At 46.0% G+C, this 19,567-nt stretch overlaps 1 protein-coding gene across 1 annotated transcript; it reads left to right on the top strand.

The window, feature by feature from the left end:
• Positions 1-1,395: 1,395 nt before the first annotated feature.
• On the top strand, positions 1,396-3,018 carry LOC109741644 (uncharacterized). The gene is made up of 3 exons (XM_045227263.2): positions 1,396-1,923; positions 1,998-2,120; positions 2,209-3,018. Exons 1-3 carry the CDS (start codon positions 1,481-1,483, stop codon positions 2,561-2,563), a joined length of 921 nt encoding a protein of 306 aa, XP_045083198.1. The 5' UTR covers positions 1,396-1,480; the 3' UTR covers positions 2,564-3,018.
• The last annotated feature ends 16,549 nt before the right edge of the window (positions 3,019-19,567 follow it).

The following is a 19,567-nucleotide window of genomic DNA, read 5'->3' as shown; positions in this document are numbered from 1 at the left end:
TGCTACTTCATCTTCAAGCCACTGCTGATGTTGCCCTTCTCCTTATCTCGGACTCCTGCCATGCTGCATTCGTTGGCGGTGGTTTGCTGCTGCATCTTCACACCACAACTACGACTGCTCTTCTCATGCTGCTAAAAGTGCTGCATCTTGACGGCCCAATGCGGCGTTTGCAGACGAGATGAATTGCTGAACAAGGAGTAAAGCAATATATGTTTCAAATTCAATTAAGGAAAATTGATTCAGAGACGTTCTAACGGTGTATAAATTTCTAATTGCCATGTCCATGTAAACTTGATTGCACCTATTTTCATGGATATTTTGCTTTTAGTTTGAATTTGACCCTCTCTTGGTTGCTGGTCACGCTCCGCCACTATAGGGCCGTGAGTGATGGCAAAACAACAAGGCTGTGCTGGGGGACAGAAGAATAGAGGCGGGCCGGAGTTGCGCTGGGAGAGAACGGCGCATGATGTGGTCGTCGTCTTTATCGGCAACAGAGGCAACATTGGAAGCTTGGTTGGGAGAGCGAGGTGCCCAGGAAAAAGAGAGAGAAAGAGAACCAACGAAGAGGGTGTGAGGCCGCGGCGAGATACGAGCGAGTGGAAGTGGGCCCACCAACCAAGTTCTTCAGAGTTTGCATGAAGCTTTGAAGGGCCGGCGCGGGAGGAGTATTTTTTTAATCAAATAACCAAGTGTTGTGAAGGAAAAAACTTTTAATGTGACAAACATTTTTCACATTAAAATAACAATCTTCTAAAAATTTTATTGAGAAAAATAACAATCTTGTAACTGACAAGTTATATTATGTATTTTTTAACGTAGTACGAATGCAAATACTCATATATACGCGCAATCTTGAGATTTTCGAAGTCACCATAGGCGCCTAGTAATCGATGGGACTTGAAGTAAGTCCAGAAAAATGCGAGAACTAGAATTTGAACCTTGATGAGCTGCGAATATCACTGTCCTTCTAACCATCTAACCATAGATTGGTTCGCATTAAAATATGTATTTGTGAGGATAAGTACCGCAAAAGTTGTTCTACAAAGGAGGAACGTGCATGGAGGTTAATGGCATCTTCAGTTTTTTTTACTTAAGAAGAAAAAACGGCATGACTCATGTGGGAGCCCTTGAAGGCATGAAAATGGCCCACGGTGCAAGTACATCCTGCAATCCTGGATGCATCGATCCCTATGTAGCACCTTGCTAAGCTGGTCCAGTGAGAGATGCACACATGGCCAGTTTCAGCACATGACATACCTAATGAAACTAGGTAGGTCGGTCGATCGGTCAAGTGTGGATGCGATCTTGCGCATTCGCCTTCTTAAAGCGAAACAGCAGGACTTCCTAGTGAGTTTATTTTTTATATATATTTCTAGAGTGTTTTTTTTATCGTAGTATACTCGTTGACGCTTTTCATGCTTTGCAAATCACTCGGCGGCGTGTTTGACTTTCTACCAATCGATGGGAGCACTATATATGCATGCACGATGACACGCTCCAAGAATCCCGCGCCGAAGTCAACCACACTCTCTTCTCCTCTGCCTCGACCAAACTGATCATGGACTCCGCCGATTGGGGCCTCGAGGCGGTCGTGAGGAGCTGCGGCGGCTCGACCGTACTTCCCGCCTCGGAAGCAGAACCAGAGCCTACAGCCGCGCGGGCTGGCCGGGGAGTCGTCGCCCGTGTGGCATCCTCCGGGGAGTTCGTCGGGCAACGGATGAAGGCGGCTTCCTCGTCCTCGTCGTCGTTGTACGACGTCATGGAGCGGCCTCGGGCGCCATTTTCCATCACGCCGTCGTCGACGTCCCGCGAGCGCAACGTGCCCATCTCCTTCTCGACGTCCGGGCAGACGCTGCCGGGAAGGAAGCAGACTGGCCGGAAACCGGGCGTTGGCACTCCCACCCACAGGCGGCGGAAAACAAGGTGCGTATAAAGATCATCTCTTGGTTAGTTACCGTATGAAGCGATGATCAGTAATGTTTGGTTGGTCGAAGCAGCAAGAAGAAGGTGGTGCGGTTGGTGCCGGTGGCCCACGGCGGCGTCGCCAACAGCACCGCCGACGACCTGTGGGCGTGGCGCAAGTACGGCCAGAAACCTATCAAGGCCTCCCCGTTTCCTCGGTAATCAACTGTTCCTACATCATTAACTTTCTCCGACGAATCCAAGCTCCACCAGACGTGTGAGATGCAGTGAGAAATGCCTGTGCAGAGCCTACTACAAGTGCAGCAGCCTCAGGGCGTGCACGGCGCGGAAGCTGGTGGATCGCAGCCCGGCCAAGCCCGAGGTGCTCATCGTCACGTACATCGACGACCATTGCCACGCTGTGCCCGTGCCGATCACCACGCTCGCGCACCACCCACCCAAGTCACCGCGGGGCACGACGACGGCAGGCGAGGCGGTCTCAGTATCGTCTTGCATCGCTGCGGAGTTGGCGGACGACAAGTCCAAGCTCCGGGCACCCGTGGGGCTGGACGATTTCTTCGGCTCTTTCGACAACACCGTGTTCTCGAGGACGTGGGCGACGACGTTTGTGGACGACGGGTTTCTTCCCTCTAGTTTGTGAAGCTGATTTGCACAGAAAATAGGCATTGTGTACCACTACGTCCCGTTGTAAATACACAACTTCAGGTCCAGGTACAACCAATTTTCATTAACTTCTACTACTAGTACTACATCAAAAAAAAGTTAGTTTTGCTTGTTTGACAAACGGCAGCGAGGAGCGTCGATCCTGGCGAGGCTGAGCCAGGACCTTGCCCAAGACTTTCCAGGTAAATGCGAGGAAGTATGTTGACTAGTGCGGTTTTGGCAAAAGGGGTGCATGCGTGGTCTTCGTCGAGAACAAGAGGTCGGGAATGTTTAGCGCTCCGGCTGGTTGAAGAACAATGACCGCGCAATATTAACCGTTGCTTCTATGACCAACCACTGGTAATATATTACAGTGGCGGGGGCGCCCGCCACTTGTAAGCTCGCCTAGGGAAATTTGCCTTGACATTGTTTTTGCTGCAGTGGCAGCATTTTACACTTAATGATGACATCACATTGCAGTACATATATAAATTATTGTATCAGCATTCAAACATGTATCCATATATCGAAATTGCATTATATGATATTACATCCAAGACAAGTGTGAGGACTGATAGAACGAGGACCAACATGCCGTTTGCTCCAGAATCAAAGATCTGTCCTCTACACTAGTAGAAAAAGAGGCTTCCATACGCCCCCATTAGTCCCCAAAATAATCGAACCGCGACAAAAGGGGTCTTTAGTCGCGGTTCGCGAGGAGACCCGCGACCAACTATCTGGGCCCAGCGCGCTCGGTCGACAGCTGGCGGACGGGAGGGGCTTTAGTCCCGGTTGGCCTGGCCAACCGCGACTAAACGCCTTCGGGGACCTTTAGTCCCGGTTGGCCAGGCAACCGGGACTAAAGGTCCCCGAAGGCCTTTAGTCGCGGTTGGCCAGGCCAACCGGGACTAAAGGCCCATCCCTATATATAGGACTGAGCTCACTTCACTTCACTCAGCTCACTTCACAATATTCAGAAGGGGGTGGTGGGTTTGCTTTTGGTTCCTCCTATGCACACAAGGTGTTCGATGAAATGCCCGAGAACCTGAAACAAACATGATATGAAGTGTCCGAGCCACACTTGAGTTTTCTTATTTATTTTTCCTCCACGATCGCGGTTAGCAACTTGAACCTTTCATGTGTCATTGATAAAATATGCATGTGTGTAGTTCATTGTTTAATTTGTATTATTTCTAGCTAGTTAGTTTAACAAATGCATGATGGTTAATTATATACTTTATATAATAATAATGCAGATGAATCGGCAATGGATGTACGGTCCCCGACTCTCCGGCGAGTTCACTACGGGTTTGAAAGATTTCCTCGTAGTGGCAAATGCGAACAAGCAGCAAGGTTATATTATCTGTCCATGTGCTGTCTGTAAGAATCAGAAGGGTTACTCCTCCTCAAGAGACGTTCACATGCACCTGCTTCGGCACGGTTTCATGCGAAGCTATAATTGTTGGACCAAGCATGGAGAAAGAGGGGTTAGAATGGAAGAAGATGAAGAAGGGGATGATATCGATGACAACTATCATGATCATTTCGGTGATACTTTCATGGAGGATGATGCTGAAGGTGGGGAAGGGTTAGGTGAAGTTGAGGAAGAGGCACATGATGAGCCCGCTGATGATCTTGGTCGGACCATTGCTGATGCACGGAGACGCTGCGAAACTGTCAAGGATAGGGAGAATTTGGATCGCATGTTAGAGGATAGTCGTTGTATCCAGGATGCGATAATAGTCTGAAAAAGCTGGGCTGCACACTGGATTTGCTAAAATGGAAGGCACAGGAAGGTGTAGGTGACTCATCATTTGAAAATTTGCTGAAAATGTTGAAGAATATGTTTCCGAAGAATAACGAGTTGCCCGCCAGTACGTACGAAGCAAAGAAGGTTGTCTGCCCTCTAGGTTTAGAGGTTCTGAAGATACATGCATGCATTAACGACTGCATCCTCTACCGCGGTGAATACGAGAATTTGAATGAATGCCCTGTATGCACTGCATTGCGTTATAAGATCAGAGGCGATGACCCTGGTGACGATGTTGAGGGCGAGAAACCCAGGAAGAGGGTTCCCGCCAAGGTGATGTGGTATGCTCCTATAATACCACGGTTGAAACGTCTGTTCAGGAACAAAAAGCATGCCAAGTCGTTGCGATGGCACAAAGAGGACTGTAAGTCCGACGGGGAGTTGAGACACACCGCTGATGGAACGCAATGGAGAAAGATCGACAGAGTGTTCAAAGATTTTGCAGCTGACGCAAGGAACATAAGATTTGGTCTAAGTACTGATGGCATGAATCCTTTTGGCGAGCAGAGCTCCAGCCATAGCACCTGGCCCGTGACTCTATGCATCTACAACCTTCCTCCTTGGTTGTGCATGAAGCGGAAGTTCATTATGATGCCAGTGCTCATCCAAGGTCCAAAGCAACCCGGGAACGACATCGATGTGTACCTAAGGCCATTAGTTGATGAACTTTTACAGTTGTGGGCCAGACCTGGTGTATGTGTCTGGGATGAGCACAAAGGAGAGGAATTTGACCTACGAGCGTTGCTTTTTGTAACCATCAACGATTGGCCTGCTCTCGGTAACCTTTCGGGACAGACAAATAAGGGATACAATGCATGCACGCACTGCTTACATGAGACTGAAAGTGTACGTTTGGTTAATTGTAAGAAGAACGTGTACCTGGGTCATCGTCGATTTCTTCCCCGAAATCATAACGTAAGAAAGAAAGGCAAGCATTTCAACGGCAAGGCAGATCACCGGCCGAAGCCTGCGGAACGTACTGGTGCTGAGATATTTGATATGGTCAAGGATTTGAAAGTCATCTTTGGAAAGGGTCCTGGCGGATAATCAGTTCCGCGGGGAGTTGACGGGCACGCACCCATGTGGAAGAAGAAATCTATATTTTGGGAGCTAGAATATTGGAAAGTCCTAGATGTCCGCTCTGCAATCGACGTGATGCATGTTACGAAGAATATTTGCGTGAACCTGCTAAACTTCTTGGGCGTGTATGGGAAGACACATGATACAAAGGAAGCACGGCAGGACCAGCAACTTTTGAAAGACCCAGATGACCGGCATCCGGAATGGTTTCAAGGTCGTGTCAGCTACACTCTTACCAAAGAAGAGAAGGTCATTGTTTTTGAATGCCTGAGCAGTATGAAGGTCCCGTCTGGCTTCTCGTCGAATATAAAGGGAATAATAAACATGGCGGAGAAAAAGTTCCAAAACCTGAAGTCTCACGACTGCCACGTGATTATGACGCAATTGCTTCCGATTGCTTTGAGGGGGCTCCTACCGGAAAATGTTCGAGTAGCCATTGTGAAGCTATGTGCATTCCTCAATGCAATCTCTCAGAAGGTAATCAATCCAGAAGATCTACCACGGTTACAGAACGATGTGGTCCAATGCCTTGTCAGTTTCGAGTTGGTGTTCCCACCATCCTTCTTCGATATTATGACGCACCTCCTGCTCCACCTAGTCGAAGAGATTTCCATTCTCGGTCCTGTATTTCTACACAATATGTTCCCCTTTGAGAGGTTCATGGGAGTATTAAAGAAATATGTTCGTAACCGTGCTAGGCCAGAAGGAAGCATCGTCAAGGGCTATGGAAATGAGGAGGTAATTGAGTTCTGTATTGACTATGTTCCTGGCCTTAAGCCGATTGGTATTCCTCAATCGCGGCACGAGGGGAGACTAAGTGGAAAAGGCACAATCGGAAGGAAATCAACGATATGTATGGACGGTCATTCTATGACTGAAGCACACCACACAGTTCTGCAAAATTCCAGCTTGGTGGCTCCGTTCTTCGAGCAACACAAGAATATTTTACGCTCGGACAACCCGGGGAAGCCTGAATCCTGGATTAGAAAGGCCCACATGGAGACTTTCGGCAGTTGGTTGCGAAAACATTTAATGAATGACAATGATGTTGGAGATCAGCTGTACATGTTGGCCAAGAAACCATCTTCGACTATAACGATTTTCCAAGGGTACGAGATAAATGGGAATACATTTTACACCATCGCCCAAGATAAAAAGAGCACCAACCAAAACAGTGGTGTCCGCTTTGATGCAGCAACCAAGAATGGGCAAAAGGTCACATATTATGGTTACATAGAGGAGATATGGGAACTTGACTATGGACCCTCCTTTAAGGTCCCTTTGTTCCGGTGCAAATGGTTCAAGCTAACAGGAGGTGGGGTAAAGGTGGACGAGCAATACGGAATGACAATGGTGGATTTCAACAATCTTGGTTACCTTGACGAACCATTCGTCCTTGCCAAAGATGTCGCTCAGGTTTTTTATTTGAAGGACATGAGTAGCAAACCGAGGAAACGGAAAGATAAGAAAACGATCAGTACATCATGCGATGATCCAAAGCGCCACATTGTTCTTTCAGGGAAAAGAAACATCGTGGGAGTGGAGGACAAGACAGACATGTCAGAAGATTATAATATGTTTGGTGAAATTCCGCCTTTCAAAGTGAACACTGACCCAAGCATAAGTTAAATGATGAGGATGCTCCATGGATACGGCACAATCGTAAGCAAGCAGGGACACAAGGGAAGAATTGATGTGTAATAATTTATTGTACCAAACTTTGTTGAATGGATCATGTGAATTAAAACGTACGATGGCGAATCCGGATGATTTGTATTTGGTCGATGAACTGAATGATGTATCAAACCTTTTGTCAAACCTTCAAGGGATCGATGAACTGAATTTTTTGATATATTATTTGTATTTTTAAGATTTTAAAATGAATTAGTTTTATTTTTCTATTTTTTTGATATATTATTTGTTTTTTAAGATTTTAAAATGAATTAGTTTTATTTTTCTGATTTTTTTGATATATAATTGTATTTTTAAGATTTTAAAATGAATTAGTTTTATTTTTCTGATTTTTTTGATATATTATTTGTATTTTCAAGATTTTAAAATGAATTAGTTTTATTTTTCTGATTTTTTTGATATATTATTTGTATTTTTAAGATTTTAAAATGAATTAGTTTTATTTTTCTGATTTTTTTGATATATTATTTGTATTTTTAAGATTTTAAAATGAATTAGTTTTATTTTTCTGATTTTTTGATATATAATTGTATTTTTAAGATTTTAAAATGAATTAGTTTTATTTTTCTGATTTTTTTGATATATTATTTGTATTTTTAAGATTTTAAAATGAATTAGTTTTATTTTATATGAAAAAGGACCTTTAGTCGCGGTTCGTGACACGAACCGCGACTAAAGGCTCTTTCCGCGCGGGAACGAAAGCGGCCCGAAAGAACCTTTAGTCCCGGTTGGGGACACCAACCGCGACTAAAGGTATCCTTTAGTCGCGGTTGGTGTCCCCAACCGGGACTAAAGGGTACCTTTAGTCGCGGTTGGTCTCCCCAACCGGGACTAATGCTTTTCCTATATAAGTGGCACTTAGGATTTTTCCACATTCTCCCCCGACGCCAACGCCCCTGCGCTTCGACGCCGCCAGGCTGCTCCTCGTCGCTGTCGCCGTTGCCGCGCCCGGCCCCGTCGCCGCCCGCTCCTCCTCGCCGTCGCCAACGCCTCCCCGACCTCGCCGTCGTCAACGCCTCCCCGACCTCGCCCTGCCCCCAGTGAGCTCCGACGCCCTGCACTGTCGCCGTTGCCGCGCCCTGCCACGTTGCCGCCCGCTCCTCCTCGCCGTCGCCAACGCCCGCCGCTGCCCCTCCCCTGCCGCCGCCGCCGCCTGCCTCCCGCCGCTGCCCCTGCCCCTGCCGCCGCCTGCCTCCCGCCGCCCGCCCGCCGCCGTCCTCCTCAAACAAAGAAAAGGAAGAAGAAAAGGAAAAAAGAAAAGGAAGAAGAAAAGGAAAAAGAAAATAAGAAAAGGAAAAAAGAAAAGGAAGAAGAAAAGGAAAAACAAAAGAAGAAAAGGAAGAAGAAAAGGAAAAAGAAAATAAGAAAAGGAAAAACAAAATAAGAAAAGGAAGAAGAAAAGGAAAAGGAAAATAAGAAAAGGAAAAAGAAAATAAGAAAAGGAAAAACAGAATAAGAAAAGGAAAAAGAAAATAAGAAAAGGAAAAAGAAAAGGAAGAAGAAAAGGAAAAACAAAATAAGAAAAGGAAAAAGAAAAGGAAGAAGAAAAGGAAGAAGAAAAGGAAAAACAAAATAAGAAAAGGAAGAAGAAAAGGAAGAAGAAAAGGAAAAAGAAAAGGAAGAAGAAAAGGAAAAAGAAAAGGAAAAACAAAATAAGAAAAGGAAAAAGAAAAGAAAAAAGAAAAGGAAACAGAAAAGGAAGAAGAAAAGGAAAAACAAAATAAGAAAAGGAAAAAGAAAAGAAAAAAGAAAAGGAAAAACAAAATACTTGGCAGTGCTAAACAAAAACTTCTATGCAAATTAGTGCTCAATAATCTTATTTTTTAATTCCTCCTCCTCTATGTCCCCTTAATCTTATTTTTAATTTCTTTATACTTAAAGAATTTTTACTACATGCAGGAGTGACATATGGCGGACGATAGAGCCGAGCCGCTTAGGGATCCGGAGGCTGAACGTTATTTAATGGGCATCATCAACAACGAGATTCCTTATGTGCCGGGCTCAGAATATGAGCAAGAAGAGGATGTAGTCTCTTCTTTTCTGAACCTTGACGGTGGAACAGACATTGTCGATGATCAAGAAGGTGAAGGAACGGACATTGTCGACGGAGGTCAACCGTCAACAAACGACGATCTCGAATTGCAAGTAGCAACCACCTCCGGCGAGGTATATATATACATTGAGCCTCTCGTGATACAAACTTACTGAAATGTGAATACATATGTATTAACGCGCGCGACTCTCTTTCTTTTTTTAGCCCTCGGCCGGATCGAGTACGACAAAGCGTGGCAAATCCAAGGCGATGAAAACAGGAGAAACATATGCCATTGAGTTTGTCAGTGAAACCGGCAAGCCCCTACAGCACACCTCAAAGTTTATCAACCAATGCGGAGTCGTTGTTAAAGACAACGTCCCGATCACCGTCCAGGAATGGAAGGAGCCAAAGAAGGCACGTCTTGGTTTCAGTTTTGTCGATAAGAGAACGAAAAAGGATTGCTGGAGAAAGCTTATGGAACATTTCATTCTACCTCCGGAATAAAACAAAGTCGATGAATTCGGTAACGAGGTTCCAGGTGGACGTGAGAGGAGGAGGCTAGTTAAAGAGTTCGCTCTTCAGAAGATGGGCGAAGCATTCCGGAACTTCAAGAAAAATTTAACCCGTGACTATGTCAACAAGGGCAAGACTCCGGATTTCAATGGACAACATGAGAAACTGAAAGATGATTGGCCAGAATTTGTGAGGCAAAAGCAATCGGAGCATTTCAAGGAAATATCGAAAAAAAATAAGGATAATGCGAGTAAGAAAAAGTTCCATCATATTATGGGGCTAGGAGGATACCGCCTTTCGGAGCCTAAGTGGCAGAAGATGGAGGAGGACCTGAGGGTGCGAGGAATCCCTCTAGGTACAGAGGGATGGGACCCAAGGGCCAAAAGCTGGTGGTACGGGCATGGGGGATCGCTAGACCCGGAGACAGGGGTGTGTGTTCACCGGAAGAAAAAGTTTGCTCCCACCCAAGCCCTTATTGACGCAATGACCCAAGCTCAAGAGGGCTTGATCAAGTTCAACAGAGAGAAAGACGCACTGACAACAGCCCTCGGGAATGATGAACACGGAGGACGTGTACGAGGCAAAGGCAAAGTTCCGTGGAAAGTAGGGTTTTCCCAGGACAATGACCCGTACTGTTACAGAAGCCGTAAGAGAAAGACGGACCGGGATGCAGATCTTATGGCGAAGTTTGCATCGGAACTCCATGAGTTGAAGCAGACCGTGCATGAACTAGTAAAAGAAAAATCGGCTGCAGGGCCGCATGAAGATCATGAAGCGGATCGCGGAAGCCAGCAGCGGAGAAGCAGCGTGGCTTCCACGGATGCCCCGCCTGGTGCTAGTGCACCGATGATCGAGATTCGTGCACCGGAGCCTCACTACCCCGTGGATGATGTAAAGGAGATGAAAGAATGTGATCTGCATTATCCCGTGGGGAACGTTTCCACGAAGGTAGCTAGCGGCAGTGCTTTACCCTGTACACCTGGAGCACTCCACCACAACAACCCCATTGCATATGGCTATGCTCGTGTCACGGTGGAAGACATAGTCCAAGGGTTTGAGGACCTGGAGATTGACAAAGCTACACCCGAAGGGGAGAGAAGACTTGGAGATGTCAAGCGCCAGATCATTCTATGGAAAAAGAAGTACATAGTGTTTCCAGGCGAGGCGCCAAGGCTAACAAGTCCACCCCCCTCCGATGGTGGTGGTGGTGGTGGTGGTGGTGGCGGTGGTGGTGGTCGTGGTGGTTCACCTACACCTCCTTCACGCCATTCGACGCCGTCCCCCGATCCACAACCTCCGGCGGGTACGACGCCCCCAATCCTCCTCCGGTGGGTACGACGCCCCCCAATCCACCTCCGGCGAAGAAGCAGAAGCAGGCGGACAGCAAGGAAACCCGCTCCTGGACTATTAACCCAGACCCTTATGTACCTAAGACCACAAGGGTACCGGAGCCATCACTGAAGCCTCTCCTCCCAAGGCCTTGGGAACTTAGTGAAGCTGAAACCAAATTGGCCGCGTCTGCTCATTATGAGAAATGGAAGGCGGATATGAAGGCGATAAAAGAGCCTGAGCCCAAGCAAGTATTCACTGAGAAGCAAAAGAAGTGGGCTAAGGATTTTTTGACGACACCGTCCCAAGCCGAGCTGAATATGCCTGACGACTATGGACATGAACTTCGTAGGCAAGCAAAAATATTGAAGGAGGAGAAAGAAGAAAGTAAAAAAAGCGGGAAACAAGTTGACCAGCTCGGGATGCAGAATAAACAATCGATCCCCCCGCTCATAGTGAAAGCCGGTCCGGAAGAGGACCCCAAGATCATAGCAGTTGCGGCAGCACTTGTATTGACTGTAGCGAGTGCCATGAAACAAGCGTCCGAGATGGGTTTGACTCTTCGTGCCTTCTTAGGCCTTGAGGATGAGCCAGTATGTGAGATAGCATTACAATATGTGCGGAATGGGCCTCTCGTCGAGCCTGCGCGGGAAAAGAGTCTACCACCACAAATGCGAAATCTGCTACGTTGGTACAAGCAATTCATAACATGGGCCGACAAAGAATATGTTTATGCGGATGTTACAGAGGAGCATCACACCAAACAGTACTCTGTACAAGTTCATATGAGTGAATTGTTCCAGCTGTTCAATCTGCGCGAGCTCGACAAATCTATGCTGAGTTGCTACGTTCTGTAAGTGATTTATTTCTACCTCATCTCGTTCTTCATTGCCTGCACTATATATATATATATATTGTCCTAACTATATTGTTGCGTACGCTATTATGCAGATTGAAGATTTGGGAATGCAAAATAAGAAACATCCATGATGTTGGGTTCATTGACCCACATATCGTTAATGGACATGTGTTACAAAATCACCCCGAAGACGTGGAGAAAGACTTGTACAAGTTTCTTAGAAAGCATCAACTCAAAAGTCATATTCTATTTCCTTACCATTTTGGGTGAGTGTTTCTCTCTTGTGCCCATTCTCTTTTGTTTACTCCATGCATGGTATGTCTAATCGATGAGTTATGCATGACTGTGCATGTAACGTGTCCGCAGGTTCCACTGGATTCTGCTAAATATTGAACTTCACACCTCCAGAGTTCTAATTATGGACTCTATGGATTCGGATCCAAAGCGTTGGGCCGACATGAGAAAAATGCTGCAAAAGTAATTATTTTCAATCATTTGAGCTCTATATCGATCGGTCTCTTTCGTTCATTTCCTAATATCAAGTAACTAATAACTCCCTTGTTCATTTAATTTTCTTTGCCCTGTAGGGTTTGGAGACGGTTCTCAGAAGAAATTGTCGGTGAATTCAAACATGAGCTAGATTTTAGAAGGTTAGTTAATGTGGATAAGCAGCCACCGGGGACCAATCTATGTGGATACTATGTTTGTGAGAACATCCGGAGACACACCTCTGAGCGGAAGGCATCGGATAGCGTGCGGAAGGCGACGGATAACTTGCGGAGGAGGCTTAGTCCAGAAGCTCGCTTCCGACCAATTCAAGATGAATTAGCAGGATTTTTCATGAGGGAAGTCATCAATCCTAAAGGAGAACACTATACCGAGGACGAAGAAATTTATATGCATACCCGAGATTGAAACTTGTTCGAAGTTGTATATGGTCATCCATCCTAATTGTGTATGGAAACTTGTTTGAAGTTGTATATGGTCACCCGAGATTGAATATATATTATATATTCCTCTTGAATTCTTCTTGTTTGAAATTTCATATGCATGTATATAGTAGCGTAGAATATGTGTACTGAAACTTCATCAAAATTAAAATAAAACACAAAATAAAATATAAAAAAAATAAAACACTACAAATTAAAAAGAAACCAGGTTTAGGGGGGCTAAAACCCTAAACCTGCGGAGGAGGCCTTTAGTCCCGGTTAGCCACGAGAACCGGGACTAAAGGTCCTCCGCCCCGACGGACCCCTGGCGCCCACATGGACGGGCCTTTAGCCCAGTTAGCCACGAGAACCGGGACTAAAGGTCCTCCGCCCCGACGGACCCCTGGCGCCCACATGGACGGGCCTTTAGTCGCGGTTCGTAAGAGGCGCGACTAAGGGGGGGGGGTCTTTAGTCGCGCATATTTAGTCCTGGTTGCACAGCCGGGACTAAAGGCCTTTGCGAACCGGGACTAAAGGCCCATTTTCTACCTCACCCGCCATGGATATGGTGGTTGGACTCAGTCCCGACCACATTCACATCCTCTCATATAGTTCACCTCTGTCAAGATGCACACCTCGAGGTCATTGAATCGTTTTGTAGTATCTTCTACATCGTTCTCTGATGTGTTTCCCGCACAAACTAGTACACCCGCTCCTTGTCCGTTGCAGGGGGCCCTCCCACAACTATCCTGATCCCATATGTCATTATTAGCATATAGAAAAAATTGATATATCACACACATACACATTCAGCTGAGTGTGATTACCTTCTTCAAATGAATGTCGTTCCACGTGAATTGAAGAATCCAACAGTTGAGGCAGAGTTGCATGGACTTACGACCGGTAGTGGGGAGTGTCGGCGTCCTAATGAGGCAGCATGCATGTCAACACTGTGGTGGCTTGCTAGACGCACAAGTTGTCGGTCAGGAGCTCAGAGCAATGCGGTAGAGAAGGCATCTCTTGTCATGAGCGGGGAGGGTTGGAGTCATCCTCAATGGCCTTGGGAAGCAATACGGGGAAGGTCATGTGTGGTAGGGAGCAAAGGGTGGTCTACTAATGGGAGTGGATGCCAATGGGCTGCAGCGACCATGGAAGAGAGAGAGAGAGAGAGAGAGAGAGAGAGAGAGAGAGAGGGAGAGAGAGAGAGGTGGCGGGGCAAGGTTGTTCGGGTCTTGAGGGTGGAGCAATCGAGGAAGAGATTTTTTTTAACCGAGTTGGATTAAGAAGAGAATTTGTGTGGGGCCACCATAAGGTGGGACCCTTTAGCATCCAAAGAAAGAGGCACCCTAGAGTAAAATTCATTTACACCGCTAAATGTATTAGATGATCCAAACCACTCCAGCCTAGATCTAACTGTCAAAAAACAAGGAGGGATGAGGAAGCTCCATTCTTAGGAAGCTTAGTAGCTTTATAGATTCCAGTTTTCTTTTACATTTTTTTGTGAATAATGTGTGATTAATTTATAGGTAAAGAATTAATTCAAATTTTGGTTTGCAAATGGAAACAATAAAATTAATAACTACTCCCTCCGTCCAACTTACTTTAAGTTATTGGTTTGTCCTAAGTCAAATTTCTTTCAGTTTGGTCTAGTCTAGAGAAACATATATCAACATTTACAAACACAACATTAGCTTTACTAGGTTCAACATAAAACATGTTTTCATACTATACTTGATGTTATACTCTGCAGTATTGCTGCTAAAAAAGTTAGCAAATATAGAGAAGCTTGACATAAGACAAAACTAGAACATGCACCCGCGCTTCGGAGCTATACAAGATTGTGACAAAAATAAAGACTATATTTGAGGACATGGAGGGGGTTAGATAACCGCCATTGCCCATTTGAGTAGAGTGGACCAGCTCCACGAATTCCTTGACATTTGGCAGCTTTTGCAGCCTCCCCAGCATCGACCCCCCCCCCCCCCCCCGCGTCCAGACTCCATCGTTGGAAGCAGTGGCGGAGCCAGGAAAACTTAATCAGGGGGGGGGCAACTCACGTTGAATCTTGTTGGGGAGGGTCAAAGCCAACAAAATCACGATAATACACAGAATTAGCAGCAGGTAATCACTTATGTAGTGGAAAATTCTGTATGTTGGCCTGGGCCGGGCCCCCTGCTGACACCCCCACTAGTGCAGAACCGGGATTTAGCACCGGTTCGTAAGGGCCTTTAGTGCCGGTTCTGTAACCGGCACTAAAGGGTGGGGACTAAAGCACCCCCCTCCTTTAGTACCGGTTCGGCATGAACCGCCACTAAAGTGTCACCACGTGGCACATGCCAGGGCCGGGTGCGGGGGAGACCTTTAGTACCGGTTGGTACCACCAACCGGTACTAAATGTTGGGGGTTGGTTTTATTTTTTGTTTTTCCTTTAATTTTGTGTTTTCAATTTAATTTAGAGATTGTTTTTACATTATAATGAGTTGTTAAATCATTAGGTGAAAGTACCGCAGATTAGTTTCAACTGGATGCAGAGCTAGCTAGCTAAGTGATCAAGTATATACCATATCTATATTACTTGATCACCTTGATCACTTAGCTAGCTCCATGCATCCAGTTGAAACTAATCGGCGGTTTCTTTCATAAATGAAATAATAACTCATCATCATCATATTAATATAAAAACTCTTGCATCATATCATCACCAACAACAGTATACTAGCTAGCTAAATTTCATCATATAGTTGTCATTACCACTATTTAATCATCATAGTCATTACCGCTATCTAATCACCACCACCACTAGCTTAAAGAAGAAACCTTCACTTGTACCAGAAGCAAAGATATCATCGAGTTCAACATGGTCATGAGATTAAGTTCAGGATCGACGAAGAACACGGACATGAGAGGACAAGTACTAAGAGCATGCTAATCACTCCTGCTGCTCTCTCTCAGGTAAAATAGCATAGAACATGTATAGCTCTCCTGATTCATCATATTGGAGCATGCAGATGAACCTGTCTCCTAATCGTGGGCTGCGCTTCTGTTTGCTGCCCCCTAGTACTTCTCTGCGATCCTTCACAATTTTGCTCCAGTATTTCACTATTAAGCATTCCTCGGTTGTACAAAATCCTGAATGCACTCATGTGCAATGTAGGATATCTTGGCCATAAGCTAACCATTGGCATGAGACCTTTAGTCTCGATCCACTGAGGCACAACTGTTATCGGGAGTCCCTATTGAAGAACATCGCGTATAGTAACATTACTTAGCAATGAAGTTTAGCTTGAAAAATAATGTATCCAAAAGATGCACTGATGACAAATAGTAAAAATCTTACCATCTTTCCTAAATAGATGTGACCGAAGTTCAATACGATCACTATTGGTCGCACGTTTGAGTACTAAGATTTTCAAATTCAGGAAAATAATTTCTCTTCACATCATCAAGATCCTCAAGCCATGAAACATAATGACTTATCTCCTCGCAGTTTAGTTCAGCCCCGGGACAGTGGAAGGTACTGTCTACCAAGCGCTGGACATGTTTACTTGAATGGAAATAAGTTGTCAATAGAAATTAGTTGTCAACTATTTTTGAATAAACAATATCGAAGACATAAATATTGTTGAGAAACTCACATAATGGTAGTACTGGAGGCGTCTGCACATCGACCCAAATGTCTCTATTACCTTCAATATCATCTTCGGGACGAATATCAAAGGTGATAAACATATCAGGCTCAAATGCATAAGCCTTGCATAGTGCATGCCAAGTTTTGCATTCAAAATAGGTGTAGGTGTGTGCATTGTATAATTTGACGTTGAAGGTATAATCATGCTCGGTCTTCAAGTAAACTCTCTTTACCTCCATAGTTTTGTTCGAGCATCTCTAGCAGACCCCGCATAAGTGGTCAAACCCGCAAAAAATTTGCGTTTTACAGTTTTGGGCGAAAAAGTGTCCAGAACAGAAACCGTAAAAGTAGTCCAACCCGTAAAATTTTTAAGAGCCACCGCAAATGCACACCCTAAACCCTTATCTTTGGAGGTTGGAAGGCCGAATATAGGGGGCCCCGTATACCGGTCAAACCTCGTCGGAGCAAACACGCCGCCGCGGAGTTTGCCGGAATCCGCCCTAAACTCTCCAGAATTCATCACCGCACATCGGAAAAAGGCCGCTAGACGCCGCAATCGAACGCTGCCGGTTCGAATTGGACGAGCTTGACATCGTCGTGGCCTCCCATGACCTCAGCCTAGCCGCCGGAATCCTCCCGACGCGGCAGGCAAAGGGGCACGACTCGGCTGGCAATAGAGCAAGGCGCGGACGACGGAGGCGACGGGGTGTGGCCGGCAAGCTGTGCGCGGACGACGGAGGCGACGGGGCGTGGCCGGCGAGGCTGGGCGCGGCCGGCACGGTGATGGGGCGCGGCCAGCAGGGGCGGGGCACGGCCGAGGGGCGACGGGACGCGGCCGACGGGCGACGGGGCATGGCCTGCGGGCGACGGGACGTGGCCGACAGGGTTGGGCGCGGCCGGCGTGGCCGGTGCGGCCGGCGTGGCCGGTGCGGCCGGCTGGAGGAAGGGGCGGCAGCGGCCGGACTGGAGGCCGGCCGCGAATATACTTTTTTACGGATCCGTTTGGGGGGTCTGCATCTGTGCCAGCCCGAGCCAGCCAGCAAAAGTGGTTTTGCGCGAACTGCAAACGCGTTTTGCGGGCCGGTGGGATGCGGGGTCTGCTAGAGTTGCTCTTAGGACTGAAACCTATCTTATCCAAGACAAAAATTCTTGCATGGCAGGGGATACGCTAGTAGAATAGTAAAAATTTAAAATTATAAGTTGAAGCAAATGAAGCATAAGTCATGCTTAATTACGAAAAAAGACTTGTCGTTGTGACTTACTGTATCCACTTCGAATGTCTCATCCAGCTTGATGCTAAAGCGCCTATCATCAACTAGGAAATTTTTATCGCACAGGCCGCGCTCGTCTTCGCAGTATTCTCACATAACAAAATTGTTTTCGTCGTCAGACGACATTTTCTATGTTCATAGTTGAAACATTAATTGACAAACACTTACTAGCTAGCTAGTTCTATATTACTTCAACTAGCTAGTTCTATTAATTCAACTAGTTCAATTCAACTAATTCAACTAAGCACTTACTAAAAATAAACTAGTTCAATTAATTTTCTAATTAAAAATAAAGTAGCTAGTTCTATATATAGTAAATTTAATATATCGAACATTTGACATTAATATATCTAATTCATCTATAACTATAAAAGTATTAAAAACTAACTCATCTACCTTAATATCTAGCTAATTCATCTAACATTTGACATTAATATCTAACATATATTTCTATCTAATTCATCTAACATTTGACACTAATCTAACATTTATATAAACTAAAAGTATATATATATAAATAAAAAAAGAAAAAGAAAAAATCATTAACAAAAAACAGAAAAAATCGTGTGTGTGTGTGTGTGTGAGGCCGCCGACGTGCGGCAGGGTCGGGGCGCGGTCGATCTCTTATAGCGGGGCGACGACGGGGACGAGCTGGGGCGCGGCGACGGGGGCGGGGGCGGCGACGTCGACGACGGGGGCGGCCGGGCTGGGGCGCGGCGACAGGGGCGACCGGCGACGACGGCGGAGGGCGGCGACGGGGCGGCGACGACGGCACGGCGGGGCGCGCGACGACGGGGGCGGACTAGGGCGGCGACGGGGGAGGCGACGACGGCGACGGGGACGGGAACGGGCTGGGGCGCGACGGGGGCGGCGACGACAGTGACGGGCTCAGCGACGGGGCGCGCGCGACGGGGGTGAAGAAGCAGATGAACTGAAACTAATTGAAATTTTTGTAAGTGTTGTATATATAGGAGAGGCCATTAGTACCGGTTGGAGCCACCAAACGGTACTAAAGGTCAAATTTGGCCAGACCAAGCGGCGGGAAGCGACCTCCTTTAGTACTGGGTCGTGGCAAAAACCGGTACTAAAGACCCCCCCTTTAGTACCGGTTGGAGCCACGAACCGGTACTAAAGTGGGTGCGCTCCCATCCCACGATGCAGAAAGTTTAGTCCCACCTCGCCGGGCGAAGGGCAGCCGCACTGGTTTATAAACCCAGCCGTGGCTGCTCCTTCGAGCTCCTCTGTAAAGCAGGCTTCTGGGCCTAACTTTGGCGCCCTGCCCTGTGAGCATGCTGGCACTTATGGGCCTGAATATCCACGCCCAAGGCCTAGCAGGCCCACTGGGCAGTGCCCCAACAATTTTTTATATAGTTTTTTTTCTACTTTATTTATTTTCTTCTATTTATTTCTGAATAGTTTTTTATATATTTTTTCTTTTCTGCTTTATTTCTTTTCTTCTATTTATTTCTGAGTAGTTTTTATATATTTTTTCTTTTCTGCTTTATTTATTTTCGTCTATTTATTTCTGAGTAGTTTTTTTATATAGTTTTTTATTTTCTGCTTTATTTATGTCAGAAAGAGTTGAAAGTTGACGACGTGGCTTTGAATGGCGCATAATGAACGCACATAAAGTCTGGAGTTGTAATAAGTTTAAAATAATGAAGTGCCTTTGTAACAGATGAGTTTTCGTCCGAAACCCTGATACTTCGAAAAAGAGTGTCCAGTTTGTACACGAAGTGCATCCAGTTTTTGCCGTAACCATCTCTACTTTTTTGCACATGACATGTGGGTGAAATGATGATACCATGCTAGGTTTCAACCTTTTAAGAGTTCAGTTGTAGTGCTTTTCAATTTCT

Source organism: Aegilops tauschii, chromosome 4, assembly GCF_002575655.3.
Source record: "Aegilops tauschii subsp. strangulata cultivar AL8/78 chromosome 4, Aet v6.0, whole genome shotgun sequence".
NCBI lineage: Eukaryota > Viridiplantae > Streptophyta > Magnoliopsida > Poales > Poaceae > Aegilops > Aegilops tauschii.
This window is presented reverse-complemented; position numbering and strand designations above follow the sequence as displayed.

Bases quoted from the DNA above. Each gene is read 5' to 3' on its own strand.
- LOC109741644 (XM_045227263.2), top strand. From the start codon at position 1,481: ATGCACGATGACACGCTCCAAGAATCCCGCGCCGAAGTCAACCACACT. The intron at 1,924-1,997 runs GTGCGTATAAAG...TGGTCGAAGCAG, and splicing joins CACAGGCGGCGGAAAACAAG to CAAGAAGAAGGTGGTGCGGT. The intron at 2,121-2,208 runs GTAATCAACTGT...ATGCCTGTGCAG, and splicing joins AAGGCCTCCCCGTTTCCTCG to AGCCTACTACAAGTGCAGCA.